Source organism: Gallinula chloropus (genome assembly GCF_964237585.1).
Source record: "Gallinula chloropus genome assembly, chromosome: 13".
In the NCBI taxonomy this organism is placed as follows: Eukaryota; Metazoa; Chordata; class Aves; order Gruiformes; family Rallidae; genus Gallinula; species Gallinula chloropus.
The window spans coordinates 3,280,884-3,302,088 of NC_140098.1; the positions used below are offsets into that span (position 1 = coordinate 3,280,884).

The 21,205-nt window shown below is 37.7% G+C and overlaps 1 protein-coding gene across 1 annotated transcript in view; it reads right to left on the reverse strand.

The window, feature by feature from the left end:
- Positions 1-17,239: 17,239 nt before the first annotated feature.
- CDH16 (cadherin 16) overlaps positions 17,240-21,205 on the reverse strand; it is a gene marked incomplete at both ends in the record, with an annotated part of 32,967 nt that continues 29,001 nt past the window's right edge. The window contains 3 exon segments of the mRNA XM_084270044.1: positions 17,240-17,382; positions 18,652-18,694; positions 18,700-18,810. Of these exon segments, the coding sequence (XP_084126170.1) occupies positions 17,240-17,382; positions 18,652-18,694; positions 18,700-18,810 (297 nt within the window).

Sequence of the window (21,205 nt, forward strand, 5' to 3'; positions counted from 1 at the left end):
AAAGAAATAGCTGGTAACGTTGCTTTAAAATAGTAAGAAACTTCTTCAGCAATAACAACTTTCCATCCCCACTTAGCACAGTCAGCTGTATAAACTAACATTTTTGAAGCAAGAGCTTGGATTAGGCTCAAGTTTATATTTATCAGCCAAGTTTCAGTTCTGAGAAAGAAGATTTAACCCTTGGGCTACCACTAGGCACTATTAGAAGCAGTGAATGGTTTGAAAAAAAAGATTAGTTTTAGTTCATGTATTATCTGCACTTATAAAAACTTACTGTCAATCAAAAATGTTTGGCAAACGTTTTGTAGCAGGAAAAAAAAAGTTGTCTTACAGGGAAATTATTGATATGCTAACTTCAACTCTAAGAATCTTTTAGAATTCAGAGACCCAGGCTATGCCAGAAGCTGAACGCTTACTGTAAATTTTGCAGATACGCTGATCAGTTTGTTACCATTTTGCCCCCTAGATCCTGATCTGTGAAACTTAAGCACTGAGAATTTAGATTCCAAGAGGGGACTAGATCCGTATACAGGCAAGAAAGCTATCTAAAGTTACAGTGTTTGACCCTAAGACCATCTCAATTGGGGTGTTCAGTCTCCCAGTTGAAGGCTTGAAGCCTCTACCAAAGATAATAGCATCTGAAATGAAGCTGTGGATATCACCCAGGGCTGCTGTTACACAGTCTTTATGATACTGTGCATGGATGCCTTGAACATGTCAGTTCCTGAGTTGGTACTGGATGAAGTACAGTTCTGCTTTGGTAAAATGTGCATATTCATGGCTTTATTACTCATGGAACTGAAATCAGTAACTTGCTAGCAGTCTTGTGTGGCGATATTTTGACAACAGTTTGATTTCTGCAGCAAAGCCCATTCAAGGTGATGTGCTGTATTTCTCTGTCCCTTTATGCAAGCGTGGGAATCACTGATTAGGCTTATACAGTGACAGCAAGCAGTTGTGTAGGCTTAATACTGGGGGAAGCACGACTTAGGGGAACTCTGTAAACCAGCATCACTGCCAGAATGTATGAACTACATAGGATGCACTGGAAACAGGAGCAAGAGGTTGATGCAACCCACAACCGTTTCAGATGCAGCAATGGCTGAAGCAAGCACACTGTAACATAGTTGCCTGAGTGAAGAGGTCTTTTGTATTCTTCTGTTTCATCAGACCTTCAGCATTGTGTGCTAGAATTGTGTGTCTGAATTATCTTTAAATCATCACCTGTGTTAGTCAATTATTGCTACATTTATTTTTAGTGCTTTTTTTTTTTAAATGAGCTGTAGGATAGTGATCTGGTTTTACGTGACTGAGCCACAGTAAAATAGCATAGCAGAAATACTAAACATTTCCATTTATCTCTTCAGAGCATTCACACTTTTCAGACTGTTCGCAGGATGTTCCATTTAAGTCTTAAAATAGCCAGTCTAAATGATTCCCCTTTAAACAAAGGAGAAATACACGCAAATTAATAGCTGTTGCAGTTTTTATACAAAACATCAAAACATTATAGGGAGCATTGGGCCCAAGCATATACCAAATCATGGGCTCTAAAAAATAAGTGCCTACTGAGCTTAAAAGATCTAACTGGGCTTTTGAAACACCTTAGGTACTGAGCCAAAACAAACTGCAGTGCATTAGCTATTGAAATATCCCATCTCATTAAGCTGGCAAATTGTGTGTTAGAGCATCGTGCACCTGAATGTTTCCAGTTTGTGTAGAATCTAAGAACAGGGTAAGGACCCTAATGGAGAGGAAATCTCATGAAATAATGAAATTTTGTGAGAAATCCCGTAGCTTTAGTGACAGTATCCTTGTTGTAGATCAGGCCCTGAGGAAGTACTATGCCTTCTGACAGTGTTTTGCATTCACATTAGTGTCCTTATCCATTGATATACACAAGTAATATTGCCAGATCACTCAATGGCTATGGTAGATGAGGACTAGTATATAACTTTTTCATATGCAGGTTTGTCAACAAACAGTTGATGTGTGATGCAATGGCCCACATTGCGGGATGTGCATTCAGGTGTATGGTTCTAGGCATGTAGCTGTAGGGGCTGGGAGTTGTGAATCAAAGAAGGAACCTGAAATTATTAAAGTTCAAACTGTATGTGCTACCCTGGGTTGAATCATTACTATTTGGTCATGCTTATTTACTTCCCCTCACATTTGCTGTTAGTATTACTGGGCTGACTTTCAAGGAGGCATTGAAAGCTCAGACACTCTAGAGAAACTGTTATTTCTATTATACCCAGTTCTATTTAGTGCTAGCATGGGAGTAGAAATCAAACAGAAGCTTTGGTTTTGGTGTATTACATACTTGCTAAAAAAAGGGACCAGACTGTGCCTAGTCCAAAATGGGAGCTTAATACAACCTAAAAGGTAGCAGTTCTAGTTCACTGCAGCTAAAAAGCAGTGTCTCTTAACACCTTATCTGAAGGGGGAAACCATGCCTTGTTCCAATAGGAATTTTAAATCCCACGAGTATAGGTAGAGGGCATCTGTCACAGAAATGTCACAGTAGAGCTAACTTTTGAAGTGGGCCCTTAGTGATGTTGAGGGCCATGAGGGAGGGACAGTAGACTCGATGTCTGGCATGTTTCTGTGAACTTTCAGATGTGGATGAATAAAGTGCCAAGAAGCAATATCCTAGAAATAAGGAAGGGAGAACATAGCAGTAATAAAGGAAATAATGTTTTAGATGCTATTGACAGTACTGAATCTGCCCTGGGCTGCTGTTGTGGCTAGTTAGTATCCTGTTCCCCAGCTTCAAAGTAAAATGAATGTATTTGGCAGCTCTTCTTAATTTTACACTTTATTTTTACCTTTAGTAGAAGCAGATTTGAGGTCTTAATCAAGGACAATCAAGGAAGCTCTGCTCAGATGCCAGTTGGCTAACGTAAGAGCAAAGCAGGTCCCTGCTCTCTTCTCTGGGTGGAAATAATTGGTTTCAGCTGTGCTGCAGCAGTGACAGTCCTTGGCCTTTCCACACTGGTGAGTAAAGGCCTGAAGAAACTTGTGAGCAATATTTATAAATGGATCTTGTAGGTCACTGACAAGAGCAGGGGGGGAAAGTATGTTTGCAATCTGTTCTTAATTCTAATTTAAGATGCCATGACTTCTTCAATAGTAGGTACAGCAACGTAGCCATTCAAGGCCAGAGGCAAAGATCAGTATACAGAATAAATGGAAGGCTATTTTCCTCAGACTCATGGTACAAATGCTGGGAGCTACTGTGGTGTAGGTCCAGATGATGACCCATTCCATACTCCTCCAACTCCTTTTTCATGTTGTAGTGTTGTTTTTTCAGTGCTGGTACAGTTGGTACCTTCACTTAATAGCCCCTTGGGCTGCAAGGCAGCAGGTATCTTTTCATGAATGTGGATTATGTTATTTCCTGCCTTGTTCATCCTTCTGTGTCCTCCACATTAGCTCTTAAATAAATATCACATAGTCTGTCAAACAAGACTTACTCTTTACGTAGACTTGTTTTTAACATCTTGTATGTATTCTTGGGTCTGTGATTTCATCTCCTATTCCTGTGTCAAGAATCTAGCCAGCAACAGAAAGCAGGCTTTTGAGTTCTCCTCACTTTTCTACAGTCCATCTTTGAAAGTGAATATTGTTACTGGGAACCCTTGACATTATGCCAACTGTTTCTTCCAAATATACTGGATTTGCTTTTCCATCCTCTATACTTGAGTCTCAAGTATGGAAAACAGTTTTAGGAAGCTGCTTGCTAATGGAGTGATTGAGCAGATAAATGCTATAAACAGTTTTCATTATTAAAATGTGGAGTTTTGTCAATTAAAATGCAGTATGTGAACAGATAAGTAGAATGGTGTACTGTTGGGACATGGAACACATGTAATCCAGGTTGGAGGTACAAGGGAAAAAATATAGTCTTAGTCAAGCTCTATTCTCTTCATAGTTATTTCCTGCATTACATATAGTAAGACAGAACTTCTCAGCAGTAAAATAGAAACTTGAGGGGTTTTGTTCTTGGCACAAGGCAAAATATAGCTCTCATGTACATGTCAGATTAATAAACTGCTTTTCCTAAAAAATGTCTTTTGGCATGGAAAACAGTTTACAGAAAGGTAGCAAAAATAGCATCAGTGAGAATGCACAGGGCAACCTTAACATAAAGCTGCTACAAAGTCAGTGTTATCATATGCAAATCTCTGAAAAAAAAATGTGGCTGTTTGGGTTTTTTTTTAGGTTTTTTTTTTTTTTTTAACTAAATAAGTATGTACCTAAATATTCCTCAGCTTTTGGGGAGTTAAGTGAGAAACCGTGTTCTTTTAATCTTGTTTTGAAACATGGATGTTGAGAAGCTTAGGGTGAGTCAGCACATCAGACAATTAGTGAACTAGTCACTATGAATAACACTCTTATTTCATAGGTGCATAGATTATAAAGCCAAAAAGTACTATTCTAAGCGTCAATCTGATGGTGCCCTAAATCTTTATCACAAACAGTAGCAGATAAATCAGGGAGGAGAATGGAATATAGTTTGCCAAATTTAGCAAAATCTCCTGTGAATATTGTGGTCCACGCATGGACATGCATTATATATTGTACAGGCAAATATTTAACTTACAGTCTGTTCTTTTTACACCTTTTAGGAAGAAAAAAATAAAGCTTCATCATTTATTGTTTGTGTGGAAGGATTCCAAGAATTTCTAGCTGTAATTGCAGTTACAGTGATATCCTTATACACTCACTGAAGAATAACAAGAATTTTTTTTTTCTTGCCCTTGCTACACACTGTGGATAACAGGAATCCTGGGGACACTACTGGTCTAGTTGGGCCATGCTCACTCCATCACTGTATTTTCTACAGATTCTTCTTGAATGCTCTTCCCTCCTCAATTAAATGTGATTTCTTGTTATCATCTTACCTCTTCATGGTATTTTGTATTTCCCAAAATGTTGTCTAGGTGAGATAAGAGGAAAACAGTGCTGCTTAAAATTTGGCTTTTCTATCTTGAAGCCAAGTCAGAAGCTCCCATTGGCATGACTAAGGGCAAGAACCAGATCAATAACTCCCATTAAAATCAATCAAGCAGCAGGATTTGATTCCAAAGCCACCTGTAACCAATAGTATATTAAAGGTGGCTATAATTTCCCTTCCCTCATTTTCAAGAACGTCTAGTCATACGGTTTTAACAGAGTAGGAAGCTACTGCAAAGCAACATAAGAACATTTAAAAAGCAAAATGAAGAAATACAGAATGCAAATAAAGTTTTGAAAGCGTTGGAATGTTTTAGTGGACTTAATACAGGGACAGTTTGCTAGGTGCTAAGCTCTCCAAAAGCTGATGGATTTTAGCAGCAGCTCAGCAATCAGCAAGTACTCAGCTTTTTAAATCCCACACCAGCTTTAGAGGCTAGTTTATTTAGAACACTCTACTTCTCACTCTAATGTGGTAACGTGGTATAATTTATACTAATAGGCAGAAATTAAAGATGTGAAAGCAATTAGATTGGACCACGTCTACATTAATGTTTCGGATTAGAAGCCAGTGGACTTAATGTGAAGTCTTTAGACAACATAAAAAAGACATAATGTTGGAAGACAATTCAAGTCATTCTGAATCCTAGTTACGCTGCTTCCTACCTTTTCTTTGGTATAAAGAATATGTGCAACTTTGTCATCTCCATTCCAGAATATAATAGGAACTCAGCCCTTGGAAACTGGATTCAACTTTTAAATAAGCCCTGCTTTGGGGTAGGGGGTTGGACCAGACCAGGAGATAACCACCTGAGAACTCTTCCAACCTGAGTTACTCTAAGAATTTGAAGTTTTGTATTCGGAAATCCTAGTCCCTTTCCTTGTACAGAATCAGAGTGAGATTTTTCAACTGTTGTCCAATTATTTAAACCTGTAGACCATGTGCATGCATTGAAAATACTTTTAGTATGCTTAGAATATACCATAGCCTTTTATAGAGCACCAGGTTTGCAAGAATGCGTTCTTGTATGCACAAATGCCTGATATTTTGTCAGCATAGATTTAGAAGCAGCATTTGAAAACACAGACTGCTGTCTCATTGCAACATTGCTAAAAAGAAATCTTACAATGTCTATATGATTCATGTCTCAGCTGATACCATGTGATGTCTGGAAAATACATTTTTTAAGTAGAAGCAATATAATGCCTTTTTGTGTTGCATTGATTCAGTTTCTTCTTAAGAAATAGGTATAATTTTAGCCTCTCATAAGAAACCTCAGTTAAATCAAAAAGTAGAAAAAAGCGCAGAGAAAGTATGATCAGAGGATTAGAAGAATAGTCTCAGCCATGTGAGTATGTGAATTCCAAGTGATTCAAGTAGTAAGTGTAATTCATGCTGGTGTTTCTCAAATTACAAATACAAGTTATGTTGCTAGGAAGTATTTTCCAAAGTTAATGGAAAAAAAGATGCAAACCAAGCAATTGACTCTTCTCATCTGACAACATGAACAAATGATGGAAGGAGTAGTGTCCTGCTTATCTTTTGAAACTGACTCTGATCAGTCTTTCAGGCAAACAGTTGAGGATTAGTAAAAGTAACATATGCATAATTGTTCTCCTAGCACCCAAAATTGTAAGTCAGCTCTTGGAGAGGAAATCCAGCCTGTCTGATACCAATGAACCTGAACCTACGATATTAAAGCCTAATAGTAGAAGCTATTGAGTTTCTCATATGAGAGGCGAAGTTCCTTCTAGTCCTGACTTTGAATTTGCTTGTGATTGGGCTTGTGGAGTGCTTGATACTATTTATATTTAGGAATGAATCATCCCATTTGCTTCTCACTGTAATTGTCTATAAGAAATGTCATCATGTTGACCTTGCCTTCTTTAATAGATGCAGTGATTTACCGTTCAGCAGTTGTCACTAGCTCAAGGCGATTTGAGTGCCAACTTTCATCCACTGCAGCCAGCTCACTACAGCCTCGTGTGACACAGATGAATGTTTAAATTACAGCACTTGCTTTCACATATGGTTCTTTCATTCACAATGGCAAGAGTAGATTCCCCATCTGCTGTCACAGCTAGGTGTGATTCAGACAGAGGCTGAAAAAGAAACATTGGTGTCCAACTCACTTGCAGGGTTTTTTTTAGGTAAATTGGTTGGTGATGTCATCAAAGTGTGACTCACTGCTGAGTTGTTTCTAGAGTGATAAATGGCTGGTGCCTCTATGCTGTTGTGCTTGAGTTAAGAGCTCTGGTCATTAGAAATAGGCTGATATTTTTTTCATAATTAGTTTGCTTCCCAGTGCCTGCTGATTTCAAAATAGTTTTTAAGGAAGAAAAGTCACAATGAAGTTTTGATGTTTGTGGCAGTGTAAACTGGGTTATAGGGTTACCAGCCCCTTGGCACATACAAGACTGAGGCAGTTTTTCAATGTAGCTGTTTCAATAAGGCTGCTGTGCACACGTTAGAAGCGGGATGTATTGTTATCGAGGCCTTAAGCCCCATAAGTGCTGTGACATCAAAGGATACCTTCTCAATTTGGTTATGAAACAGTTAATGTTATTTTTAAAACAAAGGAAAACATTGCAGCAAAATACTTGTGTGAAAGGAAAAAAATTTCATCAGACTGCTGTAATAGGTTACAGTAAATTTTCTCTGTTGTAATCAGCAATAGAATTAACCACTGCATCAAGGGTTTCTAATAATCCTTGCAGTATCCACTCTGTGCCACAGAATTCTCTCCACAGGTCCAAGTGTGCAGGTAATCTGCATTTCCAGTAATAAATTAAGGACTTTATTGAAGGAGTATTTCATATTAGGCAAGAGCAAACTATCAATTTGGCAATTCAATCTAAGGACAGGTATTTAAGGCCAGAAATCTATCTTTATGTTGCCTTCAAAACTAAGAGGAATTTCACATAAAGCAGGAAGAGGACTTGAGTAGTTTAGTATCAAGGCAAAATAATGTATTAGCCATTGGGTTTTAGTTTGGTTTTAAAACGTGTTAGATTTTGAAATAATTTTTCACTCCATATATTGTGATGTTGAAAGCCAGATGGTTGTGTGTAGTATATGCTTTAAAACAGTCTTATTTAATTGTTTTCAAATGAAATAATTTTTACAGCTCTCGGGAAATGACTGTGAAGAGCTACAGTAGCACCATTGTAGCAGATGTGCTGTGTTGGAGGGTTGTCCACCTCTTACTTGGAACTTAAATGTCCAGGATAATGGTAGAGTAAATCAGTGCCTTAGGTGGGAGGAAGTTCAATTAGGAGCCTTGAAAAGGAAGGAGCTGTACTAACCAGCCTAGGAAAAGAAAAATCAATACTAACAAACTTTGAGATAGAAGTGTGGTAAAAAAATTGCATGAAAAGATGTACTGTGAACTTTGGCAGAAAATAATCTAGACTTTTTTTAAGACCCTCTGTGATGTATTCCCTTGTATTCAGTCCTGTTAACCAGTGGCTTATCAGCTTTGAAAAGAATCGAAGCTCTTGGGCTAATGTTGTTTAGGTACACACTATCAAAGCTAATAAAAATAATTTGAAAGAAATTATGCATTACCTCATTAGTGCTTGTTGGCAGGGTGCCAAAGCATCTATAACCAATTTACTGCCTCCATTTCAATCAAAATTCTAGACATGGGAAGAAACATTTTCACTCTTACCCTAGATGTTCCTTAAACAATGCAATGTCCACTTTAGGTTCTGATTAAAAAATGAAATGTTGACCTGCTATACTATCTAAAAATCTATAGGGTGTTTTTCATCACCCACAGATGATTTAAGCATTTTAAAAGCATCCACATATCTTTTATACTCTTTTCTCCAATGGTAGCATTCAGATGTTTTTATATAAGGTTCTGGTGTTAATTTGACAACTTCCCCAGCATCATTAAGGCAACAAAGTCCACATGTCTTTTTGAACAATATCATCTCTCAATTAGCATTCCTTATAGATTTTGGCTATTATATTTATTCAACAGTGAAGCATGAGTATACTTAGGAAAGTAAATAATACATCCATGATACTGGATACAAAAACGTAGGAAAAGACTGAATGAGGGCCAGAAAAATCTGTGTTTCAGCTCAGGGTTTCTTAAACAACTGCTGAGCAGGGTATGTTTATTCCAGTTCCATTAACAAAAGATGTGATGGTCCTCAAAATCTTTTCCACAGAATAATGGATCCTACAGAAGCTGTAGGGGAACCTGTACAGTGCCCCATACCACCGATCATTCCGCTCCCTCTCTTTCCCCTGGCACCTGCCTCTGATTGCTTCATACTAGTCATAGCTGCTAGGCTAAGACATTTGTGTCATAACATCCCCCTCATCTTGCCTTTTCAAGTCTGTCAGACTTGTCTGATTTGGATCAAGCCTAGAGACACCTGTATAATCCCTGGATAAATACTCTGTGTTCTGAGTATGGGGTGATGCAAAGAAGAACAGGTGATCTTTCCAACCCTTTTGGCCCAGATGTGGAATCTCTTCACTCACAAAAGTGGGCTTTTTCCTCTCAGTCTAGGAATGCCTTTAACAACAATTTGTCCCCTCCAGGTGATTACAACCCTCTCTTTTTCCTCCTGGAGAGGTTGTCTAAGCAGAAGGCCCACCTAAATCTTGAAATAGAGAAAATGTCTTCATGATGTTCAGGGAAGGAGACTTTTTACCTTACTGATGTAGCACGGAGTATGTCAGGACTGGTATCCTTAAATTTTATTATTACTGCCTAGGTCCCTTGGTTTTCTGATAGTATAAGCCTACACATCTTCTCTCTGTAAACACCAGAGCCTCACTCATGTCTTTAATGAATGCTAGATCCGGCTTTTCTTTACCAGCTCTTCTTTGTTCCTTGGTGAGATGATCAAAGTGTACCCCTGAACTGTCTCATGGTTGAGTTCCTGTAAACTCAATCATTATGTCATTCTTAAATGATCTGGTTGGAAATTACTTTCAGCTTTTAGTTGAAAACTGAGCATCCAAAACAAATGCTTTTGAATGGTATTTGTTTTTTACTTTGCCAGATGATCATCTGCCTTTGATATCAGAGAAGACAACTGTGCAACACAGGAGCTGCTTACTGGGAGCCTAGCTTGTAGAAAAATATGGAAATAATATTCTCATATTACAGTTCCTTCCAGAGCAATCTTATGAAGAATGGTTTGAGTTTGGTGGTAACTTTTACTTCTCTACCTCTTGATATAATGCTGAAACTTTCCAGGAGTTTATGGAACAGATACATAGTTTTGACTAGAAATATTGATGATCAAGAACCAAAGCTGACAAATTTCAGCTGGCACCCACTCAGGTTACAAGATGTGGTTGTCAATACACATGGACAAAAACTGAAAACAGCTGTTTACTTGGGTTTTCTAAGGGAAAAATGTGAGGTTTCACATCCAAAACTCTGGGTTGGTTTGGTGGTTTGTGGTTTTTTTTGCTGTAGACTTTATTTAGCAGTTACAAATATTCTTCTCTTATTAAATTATTTTTTTTTCAATAGTTTTCTCAGAAATAGAGCTTAGAACTAAGATCTAGGGAAATTCCTGCTTTCTTGGCCAAAACCAAATCCTGCCTTAAATCCATCTGACATCAGCCCATTTCTTGGTGCCTTCTTTTCTTTTGCCTCTTGGTGTTTGCTGCTGTTGGTATTGATAAATCTTTCCATGGCCCATGCTGCTGTGCATGTAGCAAGGATCACTGGTGTTTCTTGTACTTTAGGTGTTAGATATACTAGGCTACTTAATAAGGATTTCCTGTTGCTTTGTTAGCAGCACTGTTTGGGACACCCATTGCAGGCAAGCAAGTGCAGCAGATATAACTTAGATTCACATCCAAAATTTCCCTGGGGGTGGAAATCTCCTTTTCCCCCATATGATCAAGGCACAGTTCCCAGTGAGTTCTGCAAAGTGTCTATTGCTTTCTCCTGATAAGAACACAATTTGTTCTGGGAATAGTAAATGGAGCCTGGCATGTGGCCTCTAGTAATGAAGGTATGATAAAATTGGTAAAAGGAAGATGCATTTTCACCATGATATCTCCAAAAAGTAAAAAGACTGATATCTAATTGAATGTTTTAATCATTGCAGAGAAAAATAACTGAGACTAGGTGAGTTCAGTAGATAGAGTTGTCCTTAATTCCCAATTCAGCTGAAGCAAGATGCAGTTACAGAGAAGAACCAAGGCTATAGTCCCTTTGTTTCCTTTTTTTTTTTTTGCTTGAACCCTTTCTCTCATTTCTGGATATAGTTCAGGCTTTTAATAATTCAATGTTTTTAGGGGTTTTTTCAGATAATCACAATTTGGATAACACAGTTAAGTATTAAAACCTTCAAGTTTAAGTTAAATCACTTTATATTCCCTTAATCTAATGTGCATCTTCCCCAGAAAAACAGTCCTCTGAACAAGAAGCAGCAATTAGATTAGTATTTCCCACCTGAGAAAAACTTCACCTACAAAAGAGGGAACAGATCAGAAGTAGTAGGGATGATTTCTCTGAATACTATAATAATTTGGTGGACATTTAAATTTCCAGCTGTCTTGGATGTGGTGATTTACTTCCAGGAATCCCTGGCTTGCATCAAGACAATACACAAACTACAGTAAATTGTAAAGACAGGGTAGAATTATTGGTAACTTTGGCCTACCAAACACTAAACCAAAGTCAGTATTTATCTCAAAGATTTAAAATGAGATTATAATAATGTAATCATCATCACTCTTTAAGGGCTACTCTATAAACACAAATCAAATAAACACATCCATGTTCTGAAGCAGTATCCTATACTGCCCTGTCTCTGGTCTTTCCTGGAATGGTTATATTTGTGATTACTTGTAATCACTTCTAGTTTTGTGTGTCTCTGAAAAATAGATTTATGAAGAAAAGAATTACTTGTTTACTCTCTAGTTATCTAAGCCATAGTTTTAATAGCTATAACATGAGCACTTGAGTTTTTATGTGCCTCTTTGTTTTAAACTAATCCCAGCAGTCTTGCAAAATAAGATGAGTACAGAGATTTTGGAAGAACAGGCAATGTGGTGCTGGGGGATTCTTGTTACAGATAGTGTGAGGACTTGAGTCATCCTTGTTTGCCTGCTTGCAACTCTCAACCACAGGAATTCATTTTTGTAGCTTTCAGTGGTAGGATGAGCTAAACACTCTTTCCCTGTGGTGGTTTATTCAAGAAATGTGACTGATCTATTTATCAGAGAGGGGAAGCTGTATCTTTTTGAGCGAGTTAAGTGTTTACCCTTTGAATTCTACAGAGCCAAGATCATGAAATCAGAAGGCTCAAGCACTCTGTAGAGTAAGACCAAATTAATTTTGTTTGGGAGAGGGATATGGATTTGATCCTCAGACTTCAGGAACTATCTAAATTGCATTCAGGAATTTGCCTAATTCAAAACCCAGCCTTTTCTTGATCACTTTTATATTATTTATAAGTGTTTTGCTGTTGTGGTTTTTTAAAAATGCTTAGTCTTTTCCCTTTGTTTCCAAGTTTTCAGATTCTGGCCACACATCTCCCACCAACAGTATGTTAAACCCCTTCAGATTCAATATGTCTAGGCTTGAAATTCAGGAAAATACAATCTGCTAGTGTGCTCTCTCCCCCATTGTTTTCCCTAGCTGCTCTTGTATGGAGTGGAACTGAGTGGTGTTGCTTGCTGCTCCCAGGCACGATCATGGATCATCTTGTGAAAGGGAGAGAGCCCCAAGGGTGGGTGGCAGCCAGGAGCAGTGTCTGTGCTCAAGCTGAACTGGGACAATAAAGCCTTCAGAGCCCTGGGAAGTACAGGTAAGCTCCATTTCTAAGGACTTTGAAGAATAATGGCTCCTGTGGAAGGAGACCCAGCAGATAAAAACAGATTTACATTTTTTTTCCCCAGAAGAGGAGTTCAACATGTCCCTCAGATAAAACGTCATGTTCCTCTTGTTTCACTTATTTTCTCAAGTCTGCTGGAATACAATAGGTTGTATTATGTGTTAAGGACAAAATGTCTTTTGAGATGGCAATACCAAGCTCCTTTTTTTGGTAATCTGAATATTGAATAAAACACTATTTGAACTTTCCACATTTAAACAAATAATTTTGAATTAACATCATCCATTTCCATTTGGGCAGAGTTTGTACTCTAATTGAAGTTTGCTGATAATGGCCAGCCTTGTCCAAGTCTGCATGTATTACCTTATTGACTGAGAACTTGCTGGGTACCTAGTTTTTAACATTCTGTTTTACCTTATGCCACTTCTGTCAGAAATTAAACTTCCTTTTAAGTGACATGCAGTGACTAAAAAATTGTTCTAGCTGACTTCACTGAAAGGATATTATCACTTACCTGGCTATCTGCTTAGGAGTATTAGTACTTACATTGGTGACACTAAAGAGCCCAGGTTTTACCCTTTCGTTGACGTCAGTAGAAGGGTAAGACTAGTTTACACAGCAGCAAACCAATAAGGATGTACTGCATTATACAATTACTAAAAGATAATATTTTTTTCGTTCGCTTTATATATCAGTGACTCTGTCTCAGGACAAAATCCACACTGTGTTTTAATGACTTTATTGTTGCCTCTTAAACATGAACAAAAATGGACCCATATAGCTCACTTCACAACCCTTCCCAAGCAGGATTCCCACTGGAGTTGGGAAAAGGTTAGCGTAAAGATTGTAAGACCAGATCTTGACAGCCCCATCTTCTACTAATGGAGATGACTCTAGAAATAATTAATGTTATTTTTACAAGTGCAATGACTTAATTGTTTACTTATTCTATAGTGTCACATGCCACTTCAATTGCTGCCAAATTGCTTGGTTAAAGCCAAGGAAAAACTAAACACTAATTTCCAGGAGCTTAAGGCTATTTTTAGGAAGGATATAATTTACTTCTAATTTAAAAAAAAAAATGTTTTTATCTCCTTTTTAATTCTGTAGCTTTATATCACACTGTGCTGAGATTTTTCCAGACAGGACAAGAGGGAAATGTCTTTTTTTCATGGAAAAGTGGAGTTAACTGGAAAATATATTACAAGAAACTGAGGTTTTATTTCACTTCAATACCGTTTCAGCTCCATGGAAAGTGAGAATTGTTCTCTGTGACTCCAGTAGACACTTAGTGATAAGTAGGCACATTGTTAAACGTGGTTAGGAAATGCAGAGGTCCAGCCTGGAGCTTCATGTAGTTCTGATCTCTGTGCTGTAAAAAACTATTCAATTGTGGTACCTGGTTTACACTACTAAAGCAGAATTACTGGTATGGTAAGCTGTATTAAACAGGGAGCTTGTATGAAACAGGGAGCTTTTGTTCCATTCAATGCAGAGTATTAATATAATAATGTTCTGCCTAAGTAGATTGCTAGGTGCTACTATGTTACAAATAACTGGTGAAACTGGTAGCACTGCAATAGGAAGAGGGGGGAAATACTTCAATAAATAACGGCAGAAGAGTTGATAGGGAAAGTTTGAGTATGTTGTGGGGGTGTTTTTGCAATAGTATACTGTGCATTTGCTTTGATTTTTTTTTTTTTCTGTAGATCATTTTAGGCAGAAAACAGTAGGAAAACAAAGTAATAACACTTTTTAGAATTTGTCTCAGATATTCGTCATGACACAGGGCAAACATTGTTTTTAAAAACACACAACAGTACAAAAAATCTCTAGGACTTTGCTTTGATACCTATAAATTTGTGGCTTTTCTTATAGGGTAATTACATGTGAGATAAATAGCAGGTGGAAAATATTAAAGGTTAGCTCTACAGAGACATAAACTTAAAACACTACGTGCTGGCTGTTTTAATACACTTTGCAGTAAGACTGAAGTGCCTTTTCTCCATAGTTTTAATTTGTTTTGTTTTCTTTTTTTACCTCAGAAGGGCTTGTGTACTTGCCTACAGTCAGTGGAAAAAACCACTTAGAGCAGTGAAAGCACAGCTCAAGAATAGTCATTAAATTATTTTCACAAGCCCTGATTACCTTAAATGTTCAGAAATGACCTACAGATTTCTAGGTCAGACTGGACTGCTGCTGAATAATGCTTGTTAGGTCTTGTATAGCACTCTTAGGGTTTTTTGTAATATGAGATTAGTCCACAGACTGGTAAATATCTAGGAATATAATTTAGTTTGTCAGATTCTGTCATATTTGTAATCGTATTCAGGCAATTCAGTATTAATAACACTAACCTTGTCATGTGGCATCACAGCAAAGCAAACTGTGGACAGAGCTGGCAAAATAAAAATGAAATTAAAAAAAAATAATGCAGATGTTCCTGTTACTTTTCCATGTGTGTGCTGTTATAAATAACATTTCTAGCTCTACAGTTTATATTAGGAACTAGCAGTATCCTAGTGCTTGTTAGCTGAACTAGTCTAATGTCTCAGGTCAAAACACAAATAATGAGATTCTGGTTTGAGTGCCAAAAGAAATCAAGAATTACTCTACAAAATGCATGGTTAGTCTGGATTGCTTTTTAATGGAACTTACTATCTAGCCCAGAGGTTTAAATGTAGAAGTTAGCTTAAACTGGTAAATCTCATCTGCTAGATGTTTTGACGTGTGGATTTATCCTAGGTAGAAACACAGACTTTGCAACATTAGTGTAACTTTGAACCCTTTATGTATTGCAAAACATGTAAACAGCTGCTGGCTGAATTAAAGTTGTGATTTTAATGTGTCATAGCCTCTTAACTTGAGCCAAGTTTAACCCCTTGGTTCACAAGCTTCAAATTATTTCTTCCCCAGGTAGGATTCTGTGATACCTTTGCAGACCAGATGCCTGCAGTGCCAGTCAGTGGGTCACTTAAACTTTTGAAGCTTACATCTTCAGAAAAGTTAGTGAACTTGAGTATCATGGCTTTGTTTGTTGTGGTCATAGATGTTATCAGTATGTCTGCTTAATGAAAGAGTAGTCTTCTTCAAATTTAAAAAAGATTATAAAAATAGTAGCTGTTACCTGCTTCTGTTATTATCTTGAAGTATGGTACTCTTAGCTATAGTTGCAAGAAAGAGATTGACAGAATGGGTGGTTATCATTGTAGTCACTTATATAAAGTGACTAATAGACATTTTTTCCCTGTGCTCTAATTCAGAATTAGTTAACTCGGTATCATATTCTTTTTGCAGTGTTGTTACAACATCTAGGAGCTCAAGTAGTCAGTGTGCTCTGAGCTTTATCAATGTGTGCTGTTATCCATGTCTAAGTAATCCTAGAATCACAGTTTAGGGTAAACTGACTGTGTGAATTAAGGAGTGAAGAAAAGCAGAATAGGAAGGAAAAGAGGTGACAAAGGTATCTTTTTGCATATAAAAGCTAATGCTGTATATCTGAGATTAATAAACATACCATGCAATACAACCATTTTCCCCTTCCAGAACTGTTTATGCAAGTGTAATTAGATTTCACAACAATGCACCAGTCTTTGTGACTGGGTTACCCTGATTCCTCTCCTAGTGAAAATATTGAAAATGTTATCAGTGACTTTAGGGGGAGCAAAGCTAGGTCTGCTCTTAACCTTTGTCATAGCTGTCTACATATGGAAGTGATTAAGCTGCTGAGTAACTGCACATTATTCAATACTCCAGAGTGCAATTCTCTAAGATGTCAGCACTCCTTCCACAGCTGGCTATTAGAGCAAAGTTTCCAAGTCTGGTGTGTTAATCTGTCCCCTCTGAGATCAAACGTTGCACCTTCTATAATAAGAATGACAACATCTTAACAGGCCAGATAATTATCAAGGATGCTTGGAATCACTCTTGTGTTTTGTGCTGTGTTTATCTTGGCTGTAAGACCTCACATGCTATTCTAAAAACAACAGATAAATATTAAGATTGCAAGAAAAAGCTGTCAATCTTACTGCAGTTGGTGTCAGTTCATCAGAGCATTTTTCTGACCTAAACAAGCCATGTCCTTAAAAAAACAATGTTGTACCAAGGAAGAGACCTTGTCAAACCTGGAAGAGTAGGTCAAAACTCTGACCTACTGTAAAAGGTTTGAGAGGCCCTTGGTATTTTAAAGAGCTGTTACAGGTGTGTAGGCATTCAAGTTAGTATGCTCATGCTCTCATTATGAAACTTCTGAGAACTGGTACTTTAATTATATCTTTAGCTCCTGGAGACAGGGTAGAGATGCAACTTCATTGAAATGAAGAATCTTTAAAAGCAAAATGCAATTCTTCCCTTCACAGAATGGTTTGGGTTGGAAATGACCTTCAAGATCATCTAGTTTCAACTCCTTGCCATGGGGTGTGTGTGTGTGTCTTCTTCCCTGTGCAATTTGTATTTAGAATAATTTCATGATCTGAGAGCCTTCATTCTGATTTGGCATGTTGAGATGGTCAGCCATTCTGTAACTCAGTGACTTGGTGAACAACATAGACAAATAGGTTCTTGACCGTGGAATATAGGCCTGTGCAAATATATGTACTGCAGGAAAATAAAAAGGACATTTATTCCAATACATGCTTAGAGATACAAAAGTAGATGTAGAAGTATGTGTTCAGTCATGCATAGATACAAACTGTGCCTCTGTACAATTGGATACAGATGATGATTACCCATGCATTGGCCAAGAGAGGTAGGTACTAATCTACTCATTAAAGTGTTTGCTTCTTAGTCATTGCTGATAAATACATTATTAATTTGTGTGTCTGCTTTTCCAAGTGTGAGTGTTCAACTATGCCTTTAGGCTTCCTTTGTGTGCAGGACAGGGGAAAAGAGTATGGCTGCAATGGTAATCACTTAGTGGGTGATGCTTCTGGGAAAGACTTTGCAACTAGAGAGTGCTTCCCAGTCAGTGTTACTGGGGGACTTGCTGCATCATCCTTGAATTGTGGCAATGGCCTGTGTAATACCCTGAAGTTACCAGTTACTCTTTCTTGTGGAAAACTTGCTGTACTCAGAGCCCCTCAAAAGGGCTGCTTGAGTAAGGAGGCCAGTAATGCTTCCCCAGCTGGTGTTTAAATTGTAATCCTGCAAGGTTATCATTCCAGTTTCTTTGCTTATCATTTGCATTTATTTCCCAATAGAAAATGAAAAGCCATTTGATACTTGAGGCTCCTGGGTCAGTACTTTATTAGGTATGTTAGAATTACTGATCTTTGGGTCATTAATGTTCTCTGCTTTTACTCTGGTTATCTCACTTCTTGCTAATGGCAAAAATACCGAGGTGAGTGAATTAAAGACCCCATAAATGAAGCAATTAAAAAGGTTGTTTCAATCACATATATGCTCTGATCACTACTCAGAAAAAAGTTGGAATAATGTTAAATTGGCTTTCATTTCAGTGGTTTCATATAATCTTTATGCAATGTACATTAAATAAATGATGTGATAATGAGTTTCTCTGCAAAAATACAAATAAAACAAGATGTTAAAACAGAAGGGCATGTGAAATAGTGAATATTCAGATATAGATTTATCTCTAATTAGATTTTTAGTATTTTTCCACTGCTGATACCTCATGGGTTTTTTGTTACTTCATGAATGCTCATGCCTCTTCTAGATAAATCTATTAATATTTCAGGTGCTTTTGCAAGTTCTGTGCAAAAAAAAGTTTTCTATCATTTAGCAGCTACTAAAGTTAAGTTCTCATTGAAGTAAAGATTGTGTAACTGAATTGTAAGTAAATTATTACTTTCTCAGAGCTGTGTGGACTTTTACAGCCTGTGTTTGCTGTGTAAGAACTGTTCTCACGTTTGGCTGTATTCTCCTTGAGTGCTACCTGATAAAACTCCTGCTGAATACAGGCAAGTTGTCACTCTCATCCATCACTGTTATCAACAGTGTAAGTGGCTCACTGTACAGCAGCCTGTTGTTGTTCCCAGCAAGAACCTGCATCTCATGCTGATACAGCTCAAAGGGATGAGGGGGGGAAAAAAAAAAAGACTAAAATATTCTTTATTAATTTTAGTAGAATTTGTCATGGATAATTTCATTTGTGTAAAAATTCTGCTGTGATCTGCAGTATAGATGTAACATTTGACTCGCTTTTAATCCTAAAAACCAAAAATCTGGAAAAATGTTAAGGATGTGTAGGACTGAAAGGGTTAAGATTTTTAAAGTTCAGAGTTGAGATGCACAGCCTACTTGTAACTTGTATTTTATATAAAACTTTTCAGTAAAGTTTTTATATAGATTATAAAAACCCTAGTGTTATATTACCAGAACTAACAGAAACAACAGGAGGACAGGAGAATACAATAATGGAAAACTGGGAGAAGGAGGGGGAGAAAAGCCTGACTTCCTCATTTTACCTCTCTGTGAACTCTATCTTCAGATTGAGTGAGACATAAAAAATAGCTCTTATTTTACTCCATGCTGCATGTGGACCATTGCAGTAGATACTCTGAACTTTGGCACTGCTAGCCTATCTACTTTGGAAGTGATGCATCACCAAAACAAGCTAAGTAGTCTTGTCCAGAAACTGAGAATTTCTGCCATGAGCTGGACTACAAAGAGCAAGATCTACTTTCTGTTTATAAATGTGTCTGAGTATTGATAATATTTGCCCATAGAGCTCTTCAAACAGTACATCATTGCATGCTCCAGTCTCAGTTTTATATATTCCAGAGAAAAATGTAAAGGTAAAATGTGTTGTCACTGACAGAAAATAGACTTCAGGATCCCATATGGCAGCTTGTAGGCTTTCCTAATGCATGGAAGTCCCAGGGCTCTTTCTATAAATATCTAGGACCATATGTTCAAACATCAGTAAACTCTTCTCTGTTACTGTCCCAATTTTCCAAAGGGATAGAGCATTGTAAAAAATAAAATAAAAAGTTCAAGGCAAGATACTGTAGTCACTAAGACCTGTCTGTCTACCAAACTCAACACTTGGCTCCATATTCTGTCTTGATAGTGCTGGCTCTGTGCTGCTGGAGCCTGGGATCAGGATTAGGAGAACAGGAAATGGCACTTAGAGCACATATGTGCTTATTAACCGTGCTGATGCCAGTCCCATCATGCGACAGGAGTGCCCAAACTTCTTTCTGAGCTCACTGTTTGTTCAGAGGGCTCTGTGCAACATTTTAGCCCATAACCTGTTTCTGTCCCCATCAGACCAAAGGCTGGGGGTTTCATTCTGATGTCATGCTCAGTATATAACCGGGGGGGTTGGCCAGGAGGTGGCGCAGCTCTGGACCGGCTGGGCATTTGCTTCAGTTGGTGAGCAGTTGTGCTGTGCCTCACCTGGTTTGTATATTATTTCCATTCTCTTCTGTCCTATCAAACTGTCTTTATCTCAACCCATGAGTTTTACCTTTTTTCTTTTCGATTCTGTCCCCCATTCCACTGGGGGAGGCAGTGAGCAAATAACTGTGTGGTTGTTTTAGCTGCCTGCGGGGTGAAACCACATCAACCTTCAGACTCGGTGTTCCTTACGTTTATACTTACCTCTGCCTGACTTTGTCAAGCTCTAGTATTGCATGAATGTTTCTGGCTGGAACAATTGAAGGAAAAAAAATAGCTGTCAGGGAAGTTCTCCTTCAAATAGTAATGGACTTCTCTACTTTGCTGTTGAACATGGGTGGTATCATGAGTAAAACATGAATGTAAATGAAAATATTCCAAATTTTAAAAAAATAATAATAACACTAGAATGGTTCAGTCTAAAGGACAAAGACTCCCTAACAAACACCACTGAAATTTTGCTGTCTAGCACAGAAGATTACTATTAGGAATAAGTAGGCTTAGAAATGAAAATGCGCTGTAGAAATCATCTACTCAGGGCACTGCTGAGGCACTTCAGGTGGACATTAGGAAGTTCTTGTGCTATCGTTCAATCTCTTTACCTATTCTGAGTATGAATCAAGAAGCTTGTGTCTGTTAGCAGCCCTGAATTTGTTCTTATTAAAATAGCTTAACCATTTTAATCATTTGGTCTCTTCAGAGAAACAGCCATCCTCAGGATGAAACTGGAGACAACATTGCTCTTGCATCTAGCTGCAGTGCAATATCTGTGTTTGCAGACTGTGCCGATGTTCTCTCCATAATAGACTGCTTAAATAATTTATATTATCAAAAAATGTTAAGGTATGGTCTAGTGGTAGACAGGCTATTTATGTCTCTGAAGTTAACCAGTTTCTAGTGACTTTAACTAGATTTATGAATGAATGTCTAAATACCCAGCTATCACTAATCTCTGCCCCAGTTATTGTAAAATGTATTGGTTGATGCCTGCCTCCTGCAATACTGCAGGACTTAAATATGTAATTTTCTCAATCTGTTTTGAGATCTTCTGAATATACAA